Source organism: Paracoccidioides brasiliensis (assembly GCF_000150735.1).
Source record: "Paracoccidioides brasiliensis Pb18 unplaced genomic scaffold supercont2.1, whole genome shotgun sequence".
Lineage (NCBI taxonomy): Eukaryota > Fungi > Ascomycota > Eurotiomycetes > Onygenales > Ajellomycetaceae > Paracoccidioides > Paracoccidioides brasiliensis.
The window spans coordinates 40,177-59,523 of record NW_011371358.1 but is presented as its reverse complement, the minus strand read 5'-3'; the positions used below and the strand labels follow the sequence as shown (position 1 = coordinate 59,523).

Genomic DNA, 19,347 nt, shown 5'->3' with positions numbered 1-19,347 from the left:
TGAAACACTATATTAATATTGTGAAAAACACCATACAAAGTATGAGAGATACTCTTGATTTGAAATCACTTATCTTGACATATTGTTTGAACAAGATATTTAAAATAAGTTTAATTCATATAGAACTTAATGAGCAATAAATTACTGAATTAAAGAACTTTCTCAATGTTAGTAAATACCACAGAGCTAAAACAATTTATCATCAAGTTCAAGTAGGGGAAGTCCTTAATATTAAAGATGTTAATAGAAAAATCAAGCAGTGTAAGAATAATGAAGCTGAAAAAGAGCAGAATAAAAAGCAATGAAGGCTTGAAGTTGATCCCATGAAAATTGACAATAATCCACTCACATCACTGACAGAAGAGGAATTAAATTGATTTAGAGATGACACACATACTGAGAATGATGTAGATAATCTTTTTATTATAGATTAGCTACTGGTTGTTGATATAGAGTGCAATAATGAGGATGTGATTCAAGATTTTTATCATTTTGGTGTTTTTATCATTTTGGTGTGGCGCATCCACACGAGGTGTGGGTTGCGCAGCGGCACGATTAGTTTGTTAACTACATTAGTTAATGGAATAACTAATGTATTCGTATCCGAGGATTCTGGAAAACGGTGCTACTCCACCCCCGCACCGCTCTTGGGGTAACCATTGCCTCGAGCTAAGGAGGCTTGGGGCTTCGTCGGGTTCTTTCACCTCTCTTGATCCTAACTGCTATCAACATGCGGGATGCTGATTCCTAACGATAGGACCATGAGATTGTGCGCAGCAGCTTTTAGCGAACCCAATCGCCCTTTGCCTTGTTTGTAACTATGCCTGCTACTCCCTCTCACTGCTCTCCGATGGTGTCCAATGAGTCTCAAGACTTCTCGAGTTTCAAAGCTTCTAATTTGTGATGACTCTAAATCTTCCAGCGACTCTGGGTGTGTATGCCTGTGCTAATGGGCGACACGCCGAACATCTTTAGAGTCATTGACTTTGCCTCTCATTCCCCCAGGGGGCGTCAGAGGGGTTTGAAGGCCGCGATTCCTGAGCTCCCAATGCCGGAAACATCATCCATTCCTTTGTTTATATCTCGTTTTTACTCAGACTACATATTTTCCGACGTCTCCTGAGCAAGTACCCACAACAATATGTCTTGCAATAAAATCCTTTCCAAGAAAGTGGTTGACTCATTCACGAGGAATGGGATGCAAATTGCCATCTCGGTGGCTACGAGGACAACCCATTGGATACGGCCCGAGAGTTGCTGTTGATGCAGCAGCCATCCCATTTGCTGCTACTGTCAAAGACTTTACAGGAACCTTACCAGAAGGCACAGCGGATGTTTTGTGCAAGGTTGTTAGAATGTTCTGTTGTGCTTTCGAGGCTAATGTAAATGTAGGGGGAGCAAGCATGACAGCGCTGATCCAAGGGATCATTTCACCGGTGTAACTATGCAAAGGACGAGGTCCAAAGCGTCCATTTCCCCACCAAGAAGCAAGCTCTGTGCGTGTACATCCCGCTTCCCATAACCATAAACTGATTTTGTGCTGACTGCTGCTAGAGATTCTTGAGCAAATTGTCCTTTTTCAATATCGCCCGGGAGAAATGGTTACGAGTCCTAGCTGAAATGGTATAAAGATTTTGTTGAATAGCTTCCCGAGGTTTCAATTACTCCCAGGTACACAGAGCTATAGTTGGCAGAAGTGGACATGTCATCTTGAAAATGAGAGTCCTTCTGTGAGGGTTGTTACTAATTATTACAAGCATGAAAGTGAGCGAAGCAAGCGAATCGTTCTTGAGAGGGCTCGCTACAGCCTGATATATCACCAATCATGTGACAAATAAGGTGAATATTGTTGGACGTCTGAAGTGGTTGTATTGGTAGCCTATCTCAGGGATGCTATATACTATTGTGCGGTGCGCTAGTCCATAATAGGAAGCCTAGGCTCCAACAAATATCAACAACTGCAACTTCCACAACAGTATAACACTTGGATATGAACATTGACAGCGTGTGTAAGCAGGCCGCCCATTGATCACGTGATCTCTGATTCATAGTATTCTTTTTTTAGTCCTATATATTATATGACTAACTAACTGTAGTGAAGAGAAATGAAGTTTTGCAGCTCCTAGCTAGCTATTTTTAAGAGGTATAGATTAGCAGCAGTTGGATGATTATTTACAATATAAAACAGTTTGTACTTATAAACTCATATATCTATCCACATTGCCGTATCTCTTTTCTATCAAGATAGTGAATTTATGTCAATAAATGCAAAACAGTTTTAGCATCGATTAGAGTTTGCCTCTGAAATTACCCGCTAGTCAAAATACTACCCAAAATATATCAATTACGGCAGGTGAAAATTCAATTTCTATTAGTTAAAATTCTAATTATAGGTAAGTTTTATAATAAACTAAGTATATAGTTAGTTAACTAATGTATTTCCCAAGTGAGCGCAAACACTCAAGTGAGTGTAACATCAAAACCACCAGAGCTCAACTCATCATTAGATTTTAATTCAAATTATCTCAATGCTACAACACTCAATTAAATTAAATTAATTACATGCAGTTGAGAACATCTTAATCTTGTATAAGGGGTTGAACCCCTAGATTCGCTCTGGCTGGCTGACTCAGCCTAGCCATCGTTTGCACGTGCGCACGTGATCATGCTACGCGAGCTTGCTTAAGCTCGAGTTCTCGTCTCATTCTTTTCTTCCCTTTCTCAAGCAATTCGTCCTTGTTATATAGGAGGACTAGCCTCTAGTTCTTAGAGCTTAACCCTTCACATCTTGTATGTCTGAGAATATTACACTTGCTGCAGTGTTGTGAAGCTCATTAGCTTGAAGCAGATGCAAATAGTGAGAATTTATGAGATTAAATAACTGACTGTTTAACAAATGCTGCAGACTCTGCAGATGATGTAGATGAAGCTAGAAGACTTTGAACTTCTTCACTAGTTAAACCTTCTACTTCTTGTTGAATTTGATATTAAGATCTTTTGTATTTTTGCTTCTCTATTTATGTTAAATATATTTTGATATTACTTCTTTATAAATAGTGATACTGATCATTCTCATATTCACAGATTTTGATAATTTGATCAAAGCTTTTGCTTTGCTGTAGCACTCACTACTAGTAATAATCTTAGTAATGATACAAACTCTCATAGCAAATTCAGTCTCATCAAAGTTGTATATATCATCTGACAGAATCTTATACTTAGCAATTATATTCCTTAAAATTTTAAATCAATCATATATTATTCACTAATCTTTATACTTGATCTGTTCATGATAATAGTATCTGAAATAGCAGCTTTAGAGCTCTGGACAGTGTGCCATTAGATTTGACATCTAGTTCTTGCCAATGCAAAGAGGGGAGGTGGTGAAGATGATTGAATTCTGTATAGTAAAAAGATATTTAGCTGTATTCTCAATCAATGCTGACTGTGAGAAAAATTCTTATTTAATCTGATTTAGCACTCATTTAACTATCTTATCTTCTTCAGCAGAAGATAATTTGTATAAATTTGAATGTTAATTCATTCTTGATTGCCAGTCATTCAGTTGATAGATTAAAGTAGAATAAGAGATATTAAATAAGCAAACAGCTTTATGAATTGAAGATATTTCTTGATTTTTAAAAGCTTTTATCACAAGTTCAAATCTTTCCTCTCTTTCTAGAGAATCTGAAGCATTTTTATTGTGAATTGATGGCATAATTGCACATTGAAATGGAAGGGTAGTTAAATTAAAAGATATTTTAAATTGATGTTGCGCTCGCTTGAGTGTTGCATTCACTTGGAAAATACATTAGTTAGTTAACTAGTTAACTATTATTAATTAGTATAAAGATGTTTAACTAGTTAGTAGTTAACTTTCATTTTTATTGCTAATAATATAATTTATGTAAAAGAGAAATTCAGCTACTGTGAGCTCAATATTCCTGTTACTTAAATATAGTAGTAAGGTTTTTGAAGTTTGAAGGCAGTAAGGGTAAAATGTGCATTATAAAGTAAAATCACGTGCAGAGTAACCACACTTTTTTGAGTGAACACATTAGAATCGGCTTGAGAGAGCAATTTTAGACATCCTGGCAGCTTGCTCACATGCTTGAAAATTTCTCAGCTTGGCTCTAATGGCCTTTGATTTGGTGGGCACATTGAACTAATTTGGTCGGTTCAGGTGGTCATAAATTTAATGTCACTTACGTCAACCTGGGGCTATGACATCATATAACTCTCTCATCGGGAATCGTCTAAATACAGCTTCATGAACCTTGCAATGGTCTGATCATTATCAGGTTTAAACCTTTGGCGTATTAATGTCCTACTGTATAAACAATTTAAATTAGTTTCCCCTATGATCTGACGAGGCTGGAATTACTAGCATCAACAGTGACATACCCACTCTCTACACTACAAATTTCTCGGGGTTTATTTTCACCTCACTTACATTCTTTTGATTTCATATTTTGTCAACATTATCTAGATTAAAATCTTGCAGCATGATCAGATTCATTTTCTCTCTGATTGTGACGTGCTCAATTGCATCGGCCAAGTTGACCTTCAGCAGCTACCCTCAAGAAGTTATCCAGGAGGATGGAATACAAGTGGTCTCCCCAATCCGTGATGCGTGAGCTTACACACCTAGTTGACAATATGCTGCAAATGGGCCTCTAGTCCCTTGTCGCACATATAACAACGGCTTTAAACTAACTGATATTACCCTCTTCCTCTCCTATAGCTTGCTTAAAGCCTCTGTAATTCCTCATGGTTAGTTCCGAGCAGGAAGTATTGAGCCCTACCCAGACATTCCCCCTTAAACAAATGCTCACCACAAAACGCATAAATACAGTTCTCAGCGATTTTTATCCAACTTTCACTCTCTACATGGCCTACCCTGCAACCCACACCGTCACACGTTTAGGGAATAACGTCACGGCGAACGACACCTGGCACGAACCGGTCTTCGAATTCCACCGCTTAAGCCGCCCCCCGATGAGTCTGATGCCAGCGCTGCAAGCCGAAAATTTCTACACCCTCGCCCTCACAGACCCAGATTCAATGAACGTAGGAGGCACCAAGAGCGAAGTGTGCCACTGGATCGTAACCAATCTCACAAATATGGAACTCGCTCCAGAATACCATCCATTTGAATTAGATGACAAAGTCGATGACTACTCCCCTACTCCCATACGGACCTTCACTCCACAAGTCTTGGTACCATATCTTGCCCCAGAAAATGTAACTGATTCTCATCGCCTTGTCTTCGTGTTGTTAGAGGGTAACTCGTCTATGGCGAACAATGTAACTGTGCCGAAGGATAGGAAGGATTGGGGCTATGGTGAGCGCGGGCACGGGGTACAGAATTGGGCGTGGGAAAATGGGTTACATGTTGTGGGGGCTAATTTTTTTTATGTGTAAGACAATGGAGAGATGCCAATTAAAAATACCAATCAATAAGAACGATGATGAAATGGGTGAGGATTGATAAATTAGATTAGATTGGATCGGGTTATAATATTTGTACCTGGATTGGCTGCTCAAGATGGGGAGGGTGTCAATCAATCTACTCTCCATTTATGTCTCGCAGGTGTCTGACATGCTCAGTTGGTTTAGTCTTTGTTAGCAAGAAGGAACTAGATGTGTAGTTAATCAACGAAAATAATTTACTGGTTCATAAGTTGTCGATGACGCAGCTCCTGAAAACATATTCAAAATGATTCACCCTGCAAGTTTCAAGAAATGCTCATATATTTGCTCGCTACATAGCCGTCTCAGAATACTCGGTAAACGTAATTAGGCCGCATGGGAAGGTTGGTAACTTTTTGGGGACTATTGCATATCCTCCACAAAAAAGGCAGTTGGAATGTTTGCAGTCACCATCAGTCTTTGTAAAATCAAAAGGGCAACTTTGAAGTGAAGTCGACGAAATGCCAAAGTGAAAGGAAAAGAGAAACGAGCACACGAGGCAGTTGAAAGAATAAAAGAGAAAGGAAAAAGAAAAAGAAAAATGCAATGAATACCATTCTTTCACACTAATAATTAAACGGTCGCAGCCTTGATCTTCGATGCACAAGATACTTTCATAGCGCTTTAAGGAATTTCAGAATCAATTCAATTCAACATAGTTAGATGGGAATAGACCGCTTTGGCCATTGTATTCGCCATGCCACCAGTCCTCGTCGGGGAATTCCTACGTTGGGGAGTAACATGTTAGTTGATACGACATTGAACGGGCCAGAGAGACGACGGATTATGCATCGACAAAAGAAAAAGAACCAAAAAACCTACAATATTTGTGATCGTCGCTCCTTCAGGGAATCCTAGTTCATTATCCTCAGCAGCTTCGTAGTCATACTGTGCAGTTGCCGTCCGCCCAGTGGCGGGTGGATGCGCAGGGTCGGATCCCGATGCTGGCGCCAGTTGATTCGGTGTCGAGGCGACCTCGACATAGTTTTGAGGGAACAGTCCACGCTCCCCACGGGCATTGATACCCATCCACCAATCATCACTCACCATGTCGATCTCCATAACATATTCGCCCTCACACAGGTCAATTTCATTATCCTCCGTTTTCTCGTAATCATATACGACTAGGGCGCGAACAGAAGGACCAGATTTGGCTGCTGGTTCGGGATGATGTTCGGATGCAGAGGCTTGGGCGACGGCGCGGGCTTCGTCGTGATTACGCTCATCGTCCAGATCTTCTTCGCGTGGAACTTGCTGCTCAAGCGAGCGGATCGGTAGAGCAGTTGGGGGAGAATACTGCTCCTCGTGCGCATCGGGCACCTTCTCATTTGCGGATCCCATACCTACCGGCAGAGCAATTCGAATGGGAGAACTTGGTTGAGCAAAGGCGGGAGATTCTGGAGTTGGGGAGCGTGGTTGCTGGGGCGGGGTGGGTACTTCCTGGTGTTGATCTTCGTGTGGTTCTTCAGGTTCAGTGGGTTGAAGTGGCGGTACAGAATTAGGTACGTCGCGAGCTGCACTTGGCTTACTGGTGGTATCTAAGGCTGGCGGGGACGGTGCAGAACGCTCGTAGGGGAACTCTGGTGCGGCAGCGCCCATTGGAGGGGCATTCACGAAACGATCCCGGATGAAACCCACACCTCCACGTGGGACATCCTCTGGTTCTTCTTTGGGGTTTTGGGGAGTACTGGATCTCCCATGTTCGCTACCCGAATATTGATGGGCTATACCACCGCTACCCGTGTGTGTAGTTTTAACCGGTTCCCAAGATTTGCCAGCGTAAGAACTTTTCCATCCACCTCCGCCGCTGGACTGGCTTTGCAGTGGCTGTTGAATGCCGGTGGACGGAGTCTCACTCCCCACTGCACCACCCCTCTCCCGTGCTTTATTTTCAGCCCACAGTTGAGCTGGTGTCTTCCCTCCTTGATCCGCAAATGTTCGACTTGCACCTGACACGGTAGTAGCGTTCGCGGTTGGAGTTGCCTCGAATCCACCAGGAACTGGAGCTTTGGTACCAGTGAAAGCGGAAGCGACTGTAAATCTATTGGCAACTTTTGGTTTAGGAAGACTTGTTAACCTGACCCCGGAAGAGAATGCAGCAGACCGTTCAACGATGTTTCTCCGTTCCTCACTACCAGTGGAATCTCCAGTGACCACTGGAGGTGTAAATTTTACTGGCGCCCGTGGCCCTTCAGATTGGCCCTGCGCCCTGGCTCGAATCGCAGCAATATCCACCTTTCCGACGGGTTCGTATGCTCCTTTCACTGGTTCAGGACGATCATCTTGAGACTGACCGGACTCACGCGCCTGGCGACGAATGGCAGCGATGTCAACTTTTCCAATTGGTTGATAATCACCTTTTACGATGTCGCAGGAAGAATTATCCTCCAAAGGACGAGGAGCGATATTTGATGTGTGCGATTCCTGGGATATGAGCTCCTGCATGTTAACCTTGGTTGGCTGATATGCCGGTTTGACCTTCTCGAGTTGCGTTCTTGTAACCGGTGGCGCATCTTCTCCCCATCCATCATCATCTACCCTCTGCTCTCCGTGTGAACTCTTAGGGTGAGTTGCACCCAGGGGCTTGAAGTTTGAACCGGTCCTTGCGGGGTTAAAAACTGTTTTGGATGCGACAGGTTGTTTGGAGGCGGCGCTGAAGGTTGCTGGAGAATCTCCTACGGAGTACTTTGCACCAGATGAATCTGCAACTTTCTGTACAATACTTTCTGGGGTTAGATCACGATCCGATCGAGCGGTAATTTGGACATGGTATCCCTGGATATAAATTAGCAAACAAAGACCATAGAAACGAGGGAACGATGGATGGCAGTTCGCACATGTAAAACCTTAGACACGGCAGCTAGATGGCTTGTAAAATATCCCTTTGTTCTTTCTGGGACTCCCTCACCACACCAGCCAATAAGAACGTTTTTCGGAAGTCCGGTATTTGGATCTTTGACCTTCACGTAGGCGAATTGTATTTTCCCATCAGAGAAATCCTCAATAAGGTCTTCTAGTTCTCCCTCTATTACAATCTGTTAGCAATCAGGATACGTTCACTTTGATATGGGCCGCAATGACAGTAACAAACCTCCGCTGCTCTGGACCTTCAAGACGCTTTCCTTCCCTGCATTATCTTGTTGAAATGCATTGACTAGAGGTGTGGATACGGCAAATATGGCCCACTGTCCATATGTTGGCGAGGCAGCGGCAGGTCCCGTTGGAACTGAGGCTTCGACCACAGCCCAATAGCTTTTCGAGATGGTTGGTCCATTAGTGGACAAGTTTAAAGTAGCCATGATGGAAGTTGAAGGAGGCGTTAATGTAACGGGTGGAGACTCAGGGTAACCGAGCAACGATCAACGCAACCCGTGATGAATTGGTAGCCTGTCGTCAAGGTAATGACAGCATGTCAGCCAATGTCCCGGGCTTTTGGGGTGTAATTAGGAGAAATTCATACGTATAAGTTTTCCTAGACGGAGTGTATAATAGATGATGTAATATAGGGACTAATGAACCGCCAGTACATCAGAATACCAGTCAATCAATCTAATAGAATCTGCTCTTCAACAGGGTGGATATAGGTTCGAGAATGAGAGGGTGTTTGTTCACTTCGGATACGGTGTAAAAGGATCGAACAGGAATGCCTAATTGTGGCTCTTAACTAGATCGTGGCGGTAGAGAAACGCTGTAGAAATTCGCAGCTAAATGTCGTATATGAAGAGAAAAGGGACGACAAGAGGCAGAAGGTCAACAAATCGTGCAAATCTTTATATTCTCAGCAGGTGTAAATCCAAAAATTGAATGTATTGTTTGTCTTGTGTCCATTCACACACCTCAGTGGGACACTTCCAAGCCATAATTATGATGAGTCAGCAGATTAAACGTGGCGGTGCAAACAAGTCTGGCCAATGAAAAGCGAGTAGAGCTCGTTGGTGGCTGAGTGATTGAGGAAAATGTGATTGTGTATCGTATCACGTAACTAATAAGCTAATGAACTTCAACCACCGAGCGGCGGATTCTCTCTGGAAATCATCAATATACAACTCAACCAACTATCTTCAACATATCATTTCTCCCATATGTTTGATTCAAAATGTCCTTATCTCAAGAATCTCACATACAGTTGACCATTGCTGCATATAAATCAATATATATATCAAAGATGAAAGCTGCAAAGAGATTTCTAAAACCACTTTGCACAAACAGCTTGCTAATATCAAATCATACTCAGAAACAATCACAAATGATCACAAATTGACAGAGATTGAAGAGATTATTTTTCTCAAGCAATTACTGAATGCAGACAAATGACACCTTTCCAACTGATTAGAGTTTCTGCATGAAATGATAGATTTTACTTCAAGCATGTTTTTTTAATTTTATTATTATATTCAAAGTTAACTAAATATCTAGATTTATTTAACATCATTCTCAGTTATATATACATTATAATTGCTATATATTCTATTAACAAATAAAATAGAAAAATTAAATGATTATAAAATAATAATTAAAGATGATATATAAAACTATTTAAAAATTTAAAATTTATTAAAATAATATTTAAAACTTTAATAATATTAATTTTATAATAAGATTTTATATTATTTTTAAAATTAATATTATAATTAAATATAAAAAAAATTACATAATTTTATAAAAAATTTAAAAATTTAAATATTAAAAATTATTTTTTTCTCAAAATTAAAAAATAATTATAAATATTATATTATAAATATTTTTTAATAAATATAAAATAATAATTTATTTATAATAATTATAATAGTTATTTAACTATAAAATTTAGTAAATTTTATAAAAATAATATATTTATTTATTTTTATATATCTATTTATATATTTTATTTTTTAAGTATTAAATATTAATATTTTTAAATAATATATATATATAAATAAATCTAACCAAAGAAATAATAGTTGTAAAAAATAATTATATTAATAAAAATAATTTTTTATTTGTCAACAGCTATCATGGCTTAGTCTAGAGGCATGATGATAACAAGACAAAAGCTCAATTCATCTATCTACTAGGTAGCTGCGACGAAAATACTAAACTGGGGATTAGAATATGAGAATGAACGAGCAGCCGAATATATTAGGCGGTTGAGGATCGGAGCGGATCAACCTAAGTAACTGAATATGATTGGGGATCAGAAAGGATCAACCTAAGCAACCAAATATGGTTGAGGTCAGACGGATCAACCTTATACCATATTACCAGCGACTGCGCCGTAACAACAGCCTTATTATTCATCTTGACAATTTAATTAAAATAAATAAAGTACATAAAACTAAGGTAACTACTTTGAAACTTATATCAATGATTTGTATGGACATTATAAGTGCTAAAGTGCTAATGATAATCTGAATTGACATTTCTTCAAAAGTATTTTATAATTTGCTTCAAGTTATTCTACTTCGATGAAGCAGAAATATTCGAGGCATCGTGCTATAGTTAGTATTCCGCCAGGCCGCTGTGCACACTGCTGCTGGTATTTGTTATATATCTTCCTTTACTCATCTACTTCATAGCTAGCAATTCTTTTTCTTCTTAACCAACCTATCTTTACACGTATACAAGAGCTTTTCGCTACCATCGCAGTTGGGATCTTCCAAGGACAAGGCTTTAATACCCAAGCCACGTGCCTGAAGTTTCTTGCGGCTTCTGATTGGCTGCAAAAGTGAAGCGTGGTTCGATTTCACCCCACCAGAGCTAAACTATTTTGGGAAAATTTTTTCAGCCTCCATCACCATCCCCGTTTCCAATCTCCATCGACAACAACGCATCGCGTCAATCCAACAACATATTTTCCATCCACTATCACCTCTATACCCATTATCTGTTAGCCTTATCCCCAAGTGTAGCGTGGCTGTTAGCTACATTTATTACCCATTCTGTGTTATTGCTGCACCGTTACTCTTTGCGCGCCTTCGCGCGCTTTCTGTACACTTTTCAAAGGCCTTTCGATAAATTCACTAGTTGCTTTATCTTCCTCTCTGTGTATTTCTAGAGAATCACATCTTGCTCGAGTTGTGATCTCCTGGCTACTGTATTCTATCCCGTAAGGCGCGCTCATGTGCCGTCTTCTATTGCTTCTTTCGATCTTAAACTCTTTGATGGTGCTTCCTTGATACCGGTTCCTGGCTTGCCAACTCATTTTTTTCTCTCCTGTTTTCGTCTCTGGCCAACCTTCTCCCAAAGGGGATCTATCCAAGTGTTCTTGGACCGGCTGACGCGTACTCGGATTGGTTTCTGTCATTCTTTTCTTTTGGCTCTTGGTGACTTTAAATGGACATTTCTCGTTGTGTCTACTTGATTCACCTGTGAGCACATTGTCTTTCTACGCCTCCTCTCCCCCGTTCGGAGGACTCATTTGCCTAGGATTTTGATTATTTTTATCCTTCTTCACGTTTCATTTTTGCCAATCGCACCTGTACCACAGGATTTTGGTATCTATGTCAGAAACCACATCCACGCCCAGCAGTACCGGGTCGTCATTTAATCCTTACACAGACGGTGCTGCCATGGAGCAAGGCCATTCGACTCATCAGCCTAGAGGCTCAACAAATGATTTAAATGCTTCCGATAGCTTTCAGCAACATCACTCTACGGATCCCGATGTGGCAATTAATCATGTGTCTAACACCAAAGCCACGAATATTGCAGCGGCCCCCAACTTTCTTGATGAACGCGGCAATCAAAATCATACTCCAATGCTGAAACGGAAGCGGTCGACAAATGACCTTCAAATGTCCATGGACTCCAGCAACCAATATTCTATCGAAAGTCTTACCAGACGTGACGACACTCCTAGAATGGAACCCGTTCGTGAGTCACATTCAACTGCATTTTCTCAGGATAGCAACAAACGTGTAAAATCCAACCCGCTCAATGGGTCATGCGTTCTTCCCCCAGGGAAGACACATATACAGTCAGCCACTTCTTTCGATGGATCTCTATTGCCGGGAGAAGTATGGCAGCATATCTTCACATTTCTTCCGCCTACCTCACTAGGTCGCGTCTTATGTGTGAACAAGGCCTTCAAGTCCCTTCTCACTCCAAGTGAGTCGGAGTTGCCCGATTTCCCTCAAACGTCGGGAGTGTTAAAGTATCTAATCCCTAATTTAATCTGGTCTGTTTCTCGGAGAGCCTTTTATCCGGGAATGCCACGCCCACTGTCTTTCCTTACGGAGTTGGAAATGTGGAGACTTGTCTATGGAAATACTTGTCAGTTCTGTGGAAAGTCTAGTTCCAGTTCATCCTTAACCGATAATACAATATGGGAAGCCGGGCCAGGTCTTGGTGGAGTTCGTATTATTTGGCCTTTCGGGATTCGAGCTTGTGGTGAATGTATCAAGTCCAAATCTGAAAAGGTTCATCTACTTCCTCCCAAACATTTTATTTGATATTTGCACTAACACGGTATTAGGAAATGGATCTTTTATTCTCTTCACTTCTGCCATCCGTACTAATTCCATCTCTCCCCTTTGCGTTTTTTACCCCGTCAATGCATTTTGCTTCCTCAGTAACTTTGCGCAACAATCAGCCGCCCACTGACATGATCCTGACTAAATACTTTTACAAACCCCATGTCGATGACATGAGGCGTAAATTTGAGGACGTTAAATCGCTTGGCCCTGCCGCAACTGAGGAGTGGATCAAGGGCCTTGAAGGCAATGGCAAGGACAAGCTTGCTGATGTTGCTCGCTTAGAACAATGGGAAGCATCAGGTGGTCTTCGATCCATTCGGCTTACTCGAACCCATCACAGCGAAGCCCCTTTGCGGCCCTCTTCCCTGGATTTGGGTGTGAGAAATCAACCTATAGACATGATGACTACTGGGTATTCTGGACAATCTACTCCACTCACCAATGACAAATCTATCAACGGCCAGAGTAGTCCCGCTACTCTTTCACATACTTCTGGTAAGCATTACGGGGCCCGCACCTGACATGAAAATTTGATTTTAGTGAAGTTGATTTCTTATGTGCCCTTTCAAGCTCTTTCCCCCTGCTTCAATTTCAGAACTATTTCATTCTATCAACATATGAAAGGTTTACTTACTAATTCTAATCATCCAGGTTCTAAACTTCCCCCACGCCCAATGAGTCCTGATTCAAGTCAACCTTTATCGTCCTCAAACTCGGCGCATCACCCACGGACTGAACGTAGCCTCCGAGAAGTCAATGAAGCAAAGGCAAGTCGCAAAGCCGAAATAGAGCGGCGCTGTTTGGATCTCGTACCACCTCTGACACCTGCTGTTCTGAGCCATATGGATTCGTTTTCGGCTGCCATTCAAATTCCACATCCTTTTACTGACCGTGACTGGGCCATTTTGAAGCCTCGCTTATTGTCACAACGCGATGCTGCAGAGCGTCGGGAACAAGATAAGGTAAAACATGACCAACTTCTCCAAGCCAGGTCTGAGGAGCGTCGACAGCAAGACGCACAATATAGAGAAGCCAAAGAGCAGCTAGACAGAGAATGGGATGAGGCACAGAAACCTGTCCGAGATCGCATGGCATTGTATGCAGACGAAATAATCCGTGAAGGGTGGCGCGGCGGCGAAATTGTCACCAAAGAAAAAAGTCCAAAATTTGCTGCTGATGTGCTTATTTACGTCAAGGATAAGTTCTACAGGGAGCTGGCGCAAGAGGCCGCCCTGGCCCGTAACACCGGCAAACCGATCCCTGAGGATGCCCCAGGCGTACCACCCACCCGCAAACTTATCCTCGAAAATATGAAGTTCATTTTTGATACGAAGATCAAACCACTGACAGAACAGTTTCAAAAGGAGCTTTTCCTCTGCAATGGCAGTGGCTGCGAAGGCAATACTAAGTTTTATGGATTCGAGGGCGTAATCCAACATTATGCTGCAAAGCACACTAATGTTCTTAGTTTGGGCAGTGTCGTCGTTCATTGGCGTGCTGAATGGCCGGAACATTCTCCTTTCCACCCTAATCCTAATGCTGCAAAGGCTCTTTTCTTTGCAATGCCCCGTCCGACCATGGGACATATTGGGTATCCAAACCCATCCCATGGCCCGATGTTTATGCCCGGCCCAGATCAAGTGCACCATCATCCACCAGACGGAGCTCCCGTGTATCCACAACCTTCCCCTGGACCTTATAATCGCACTCCATTTGGGACTCCGTACGCGTATGGCTCAGGTCCCTATCGACCACCATCGCCCGCCCCCCCATTTTACCCCAAACAGCAAACAAATTTTGTCTATCCAGCACCTCAGTCAGGCTATGCTCCCGTGGGAGGCTACGAGCCCTATAGAACACCCCATCCTCCGAATCCAGTGTATGGTTCACCATTTCCTGGGCAGGCTTATCCACCACCTTACCCTCCACCAACTGATTCAAGGGCTCCCCAACCATACCCACCTCCCCAATACCCACCACCAGCGTCTGGCCAGCCACCTTACGCTGCACCGTATTCCAGTAACTCGCATCCACCAAGACGGGGTGGAGCTCCGGGGCATAGTTCGAATCCCAATAGCCAGGCGTTTGGCGTCTACCAAGCCCAACTCGATGACATAGCCAAAAATGCGCGCAGCATTTGGAATGGAACATCTGGCATCAAGGACCTGCCACATAATGTCCGGGCTCAAGTCGTAATTCACCATGTTATATCTCGGTTTATAGAACGGTTCGGTAATGAACCGCCTTTGACACTCTTTGCTGATGGTTTGAACAACCATGCTCAAATGAAACCCATAAGAAATCTTAGCGGCCTGGTATGCAGAACCTGCAGTGATGGTGAAGGTTCTGGACGTCTGCACCACCAAGACGCGAGTAGAGCCGATCGCAAAATCTATACTCTACCTGCTCTAGTTAGCCATTTCCAGTCAATGCATGTCGACCGCAACAAATCGACCCCGCTTTCAGGATCTGAACCGTCGAGGCTGGATTGGCAACGTGATATGTTAGTACTGCCGAACAATGCGAAAGTTTTAGAATTGGTTGAGTCTCCCGGGATGGATGACGCCAAACTACAGTTAGTGTCAGCTGCTTTCCCTTGGGTATTCCCTCCTCCCCCGTCGGCCAACCACACCCCACTTTCAAACCTGAGTGATAGAAAGCCGCCGGAGTCCCGTGACACCAAAAACGTCCATCGCAGCCACCGCAATAATAGACGTTCTAAATTTGCAGAACAGAAGCCAACCGATATGAAGGCCACTTTGCGAAGTCCAAATCATCATGTTGAAGTTGCGGTTGATGATTTCCCGAGAATTGTTGAATTACCTGCCACGGATATCAATAAAGGCCCAGGTCCACCCATGGGCGATGAATATGATCCCCATAGACCAGCCTTCATTGAACCAGTCAGAAACCAATATGACCGAATTGATCTTCGACGTCCAAGGCAAAGTCACACTTCCACAGTCCCTATCAAGGATAGATCTCACAATACACGGGAGCAGGATGCAACCCATGGCATTCGTAGTTCGCCTATCTCGAAGCCAGCCAGAGAGCAGCCTAGTGATGCCGACCGAACTAAGGGGTATCCATACGATGACCACCGTCGTCATTCATCCAGACAACCATCACAGCTCCCTTCACAATACAGGGGCCGCCTGTCTAAATCTGACTATCCCCAATCCGTTGTGACCGGTTCCGTAGCTGCGGAACTACCAAATGAATCCAAAAAAAATAGAACTCCCATGAGGAACGTTTCGGAGGATGGTGAAGTGGAGGAAGGAAGTCACGCACAGGAACATCTCCCTCCAGCACAACCTGCTCCAGCTGAAGAAATGACGGCTGCGGAACGTTTCTTGAGTAATTTCGTTCCTGGCCAAGAATCTGAAGAATACAAGATAATGACGTCTCGGGGGCCACAGCGTAGAGCTGATGACTTTTCTAAGGGGAGATGGCTTGATGCGCCAGAGCATGATGACCGGAGTCATCGTGCTGAAAGAGCTACCGGTGGCACAGCCGAAAGCAGTGTTTCTGGAACCCCTACGCATAGCAAACAACATGGAGGCTGGAACCGACCCAAAAGCCCCGTAGTTGGATGGTTCCGGGACTTCGACTCGAAACATGACCAGTATGCGTCTTCCAGACATGGTGAGGAGGGATCACCAGAACCCACCGATAACCACCGAGGAAGAAAGAACATGGGTTTCTCAGAAACTCGGCATCAACCTGAGCACCAAGCAAGGCGCCCTCACAGCAGGTTCGATAGGTATGAGGCACAAAGACATACCTCTCACCGACCACGTTCCCGTTCTCCGACGCTCTGTGATCTTCTCCCCATTGAACAGACGTACTACCGCGAACGCAGCCCCATGCCACCTCGAGTTCGACAACGCCCAGTCTACGCTGCGCACTCGCCAGACCCATATCATGATAGGGGTCTGACAGACCAAGCCGTCGGCTTTACTCGTCTTCCGTCTCGTGGTACGTATCAGTATGTGGAGGAACCGAGATATGGGGAACCACCTTACGATGGCGCCGTCGAATACGTTCCTGTCAGAGTTGGCCTACGCGAACAGCAAAACCCCGGTGGTTATTACGTAGAACGCCCCATCCAGCGAGGGGCCCCGAGGGAATATATCGACTATGAAATAGACTACGCACGTCAACCCCCTTTAGAACCCCACTGCCAGAATTACCTTGATGATAGTGTTTCTGGAAATATACACGGCGTCAGCAGTACAGTCCCTAAACATACCCGTTATCGTTAACATGGTGGCTCTTATTGAGCCGTTTGGTGACCCAGCTTCATTTTCTTCTTCTAGCATGTCCATGGTGCTAACATCACATTACAGCGTGTTAACACATCTGTCATGTCATTTCATTTTTAAACTTCCCTCTCTGTCAGTAAATTGCTGCGGAACTCACTTCTATTTCTGCAAAAAGCTTCTATTCCATTGTTGTTTTCTCTCATCCATTCGGGAGAACCCTTCTTACTTTTCTTCATCTTTATTTATATTTTTCCCCTGCAATTTTCTGGCCTCTGTATTAGCCTTTCCACTGCCATCTCTGGAAGCATACCACACGTTGCAAACTCTTATATTTGCTTGGCTTTTAATCTCTGCCAGTATCTCCAGATTCTGCTTATCTTATGTGTCTAAGTCAGCGTTTCGCTGTAATTAATCCTTTCACGTATCTTATTTCAAAGTTTCTTCTTCTTAGTATCTCTTCGAACGGAAATCCCCAGATTTCTATTTCGTCCTTTTCTTCTTCCGAGCTACAGCCGCGACAACTCGGGGATGCAACAAAAGGGTGGTTCCAGTTTTTGGACACAAAGTTTTCAATTATGGGTCCACGCTCGTCCCATCGGCATGTTATATTTTTTTTCTCAAAAAAATTATCTTTTTCTTTCTGATTTTATGACTCTGATGTGACTAGATCCCCACTGTCTCTTCTATTTTTCTCTACTCATTGATTTGCCGCTTCTGCCTCTCATCATATTTCTCTAAGTTCTACATACTTTGACGCTGTCTGTAATGTTAAACTTAGGTTATTGTACTCAACTCTAATTTGTATCAGACTCAAAAGTTGAGTTTACATCTTTAGAGTGAATATATTGAGTGATATGACGCAGAGTGGTAATCTGAGACCATATTTTCAATAATGCTAATGTTTGAGCTTCTTTTTATTAGTTGGCGTTTAGTACCCTACGGAATATTTCATTTTTATCATTTCTTTTTCTCTTTTCGTGTAAAGAAATCTTGTAGAAACACCTTAACTATTTCCGTAATCGTATTTTACAGAATGTGCTCTTGTAAGCACTCTCGACGCTGGTGAATATACCATGCATGGCTTGAGAATTGACTGGTGAGCTCTCATAGAAATAAACTTTCTGTGGTGATCTAACTTAATCTGTTGCCACATAATCCACAAATGTGATATACCAACTCTACAACTTATCTGCTCAAAGAACTATGCTATTGCACTCTAATCAACCCACTCTCTAACTTTGACTAATTATCATGGTAATCAACAAAGAGATTATACAGTTGACAATTAATTGATAAAATACAATTAATTTTTAAACACACTGAAATTGCTTAAAAAATTAAAATTAATTTAAATCATAATAATATAATAAAATTTCCAATTGAGTTGAATACTTTATGATGAAAGTCGGAATTAGCAAGCATAAAATAGTAGTATTTATAATGACTAGCTAATTTATCTGATCAGAACCACTAAAGAAAAAGAAGAAAAAGAAGAAAAATAGCAAGAAAAGAATGAATTACATATACATATATATAGATATATATGATGGCGTAGAACGGAATCCGTCCAGAGACCACCCGACCTCATAAGTCCAGCAGACTACAACCACCGGATACAATAGGCTCTGTCCAAACATCAGCATAGCAACCACCCCACAATTACCCCACAGAAACTGCATAGCAACGGCGCTAAGGAAAGGGGTAAGACGCTAAGGGCTATATAAAACAGGCCTTACCCGGGCCCGCCTTTTAGGGAATCATCTTAGTATTTCGTTGATGTAGTCGGCAATCAAACACCCGTTACCTGCACCTAGATTGAAGCCGTGACAATATATATAAAAGTAAAGTAAAATTAAATTAATAATAATAATAATCATTTTTAATTATTTTTTAATTTTATATTTATTATTAATATTATTATTATAAATATCAACTCATTTACAATTATATTATTTTAATAAAATATCTAAATAAGAACATACCGTATTATTTCTCAGTCATATTATTATATTTATATAATTATAATGAAGAAAAAAAATACTACAACTGTATAACTATTAATTAATAATATTATATAGATATTAATTTAATAATGATTAAATTATTTTCTGCAATATATAGTGATAAAAGATTAATATAGAAATATGTACACTCAT

General features: G+C 41.9%; 3 protein-coding genes across 3 annotated transcripts; 2 read left to right on the top strand and 1 right to left on the bottom strand.

The window, feature by feature from the left end:
• Positions 1-4,770: 4,770 nt before the first annotated feature.
• On the top strand, positions 4,771-5,424 carry PADG_00012 (uncharacterized protein; the record flags this gene model as incomplete). The annotated part of the gene is made up of 1 exon (XM_010757355.1): positions 4,771-5,424. The coding sequence occupies one exon, from the start codon at positions 4,771-4,773 to the stop codon at positions 5,422-5,424; it is 654 nt and encodes a 217-aa protein (XP_010755657.1).
• A 688-nt stretch (positions 5,425-6,112) lies between these two features.
• PADG_00011 (uncharacterized protein) lies at positions 6,113-8,771 on the bottom strand (the record flags this gene model as incomplete). The annotated part of the gene is made up of 4 exons (XM_010757862.1): positions 6,113-6,196; positions 6,295-8,247; positions 8,310-8,497; positions 8,564-8,771. The coding sequence occupies 4 exons, from the start codon at positions 8,769-8,771 to the stop codon at positions 6,113-6,115; spliced, it is 2,433 nt and encodes an 810-aa protein (XP_010756164.1).
• A 3,180-nt stretch (positions 8,772-11,951) lies between these two features.
• PADG_00010 (uncharacterized protein) lies at positions 11,952-17,191 on the top strand (the record flags this gene model as incomplete). The annotated part of the gene is made up of 3 exons (XM_010757354.1): positions 11,952-12,869; positions 12,926-13,421; positions 13,578-17,191. The coding sequence occupies 3 exons, from the start codon at positions 11,952-11,954 to the stop codon at positions 17,189-17,191; spliced, it is 5,028 nt and encodes a 1,675-aa protein (XP_010755656.1).
• Between the last annotated feature and the right edge of the window lie 2,156 nt (positions 17,192-19,347).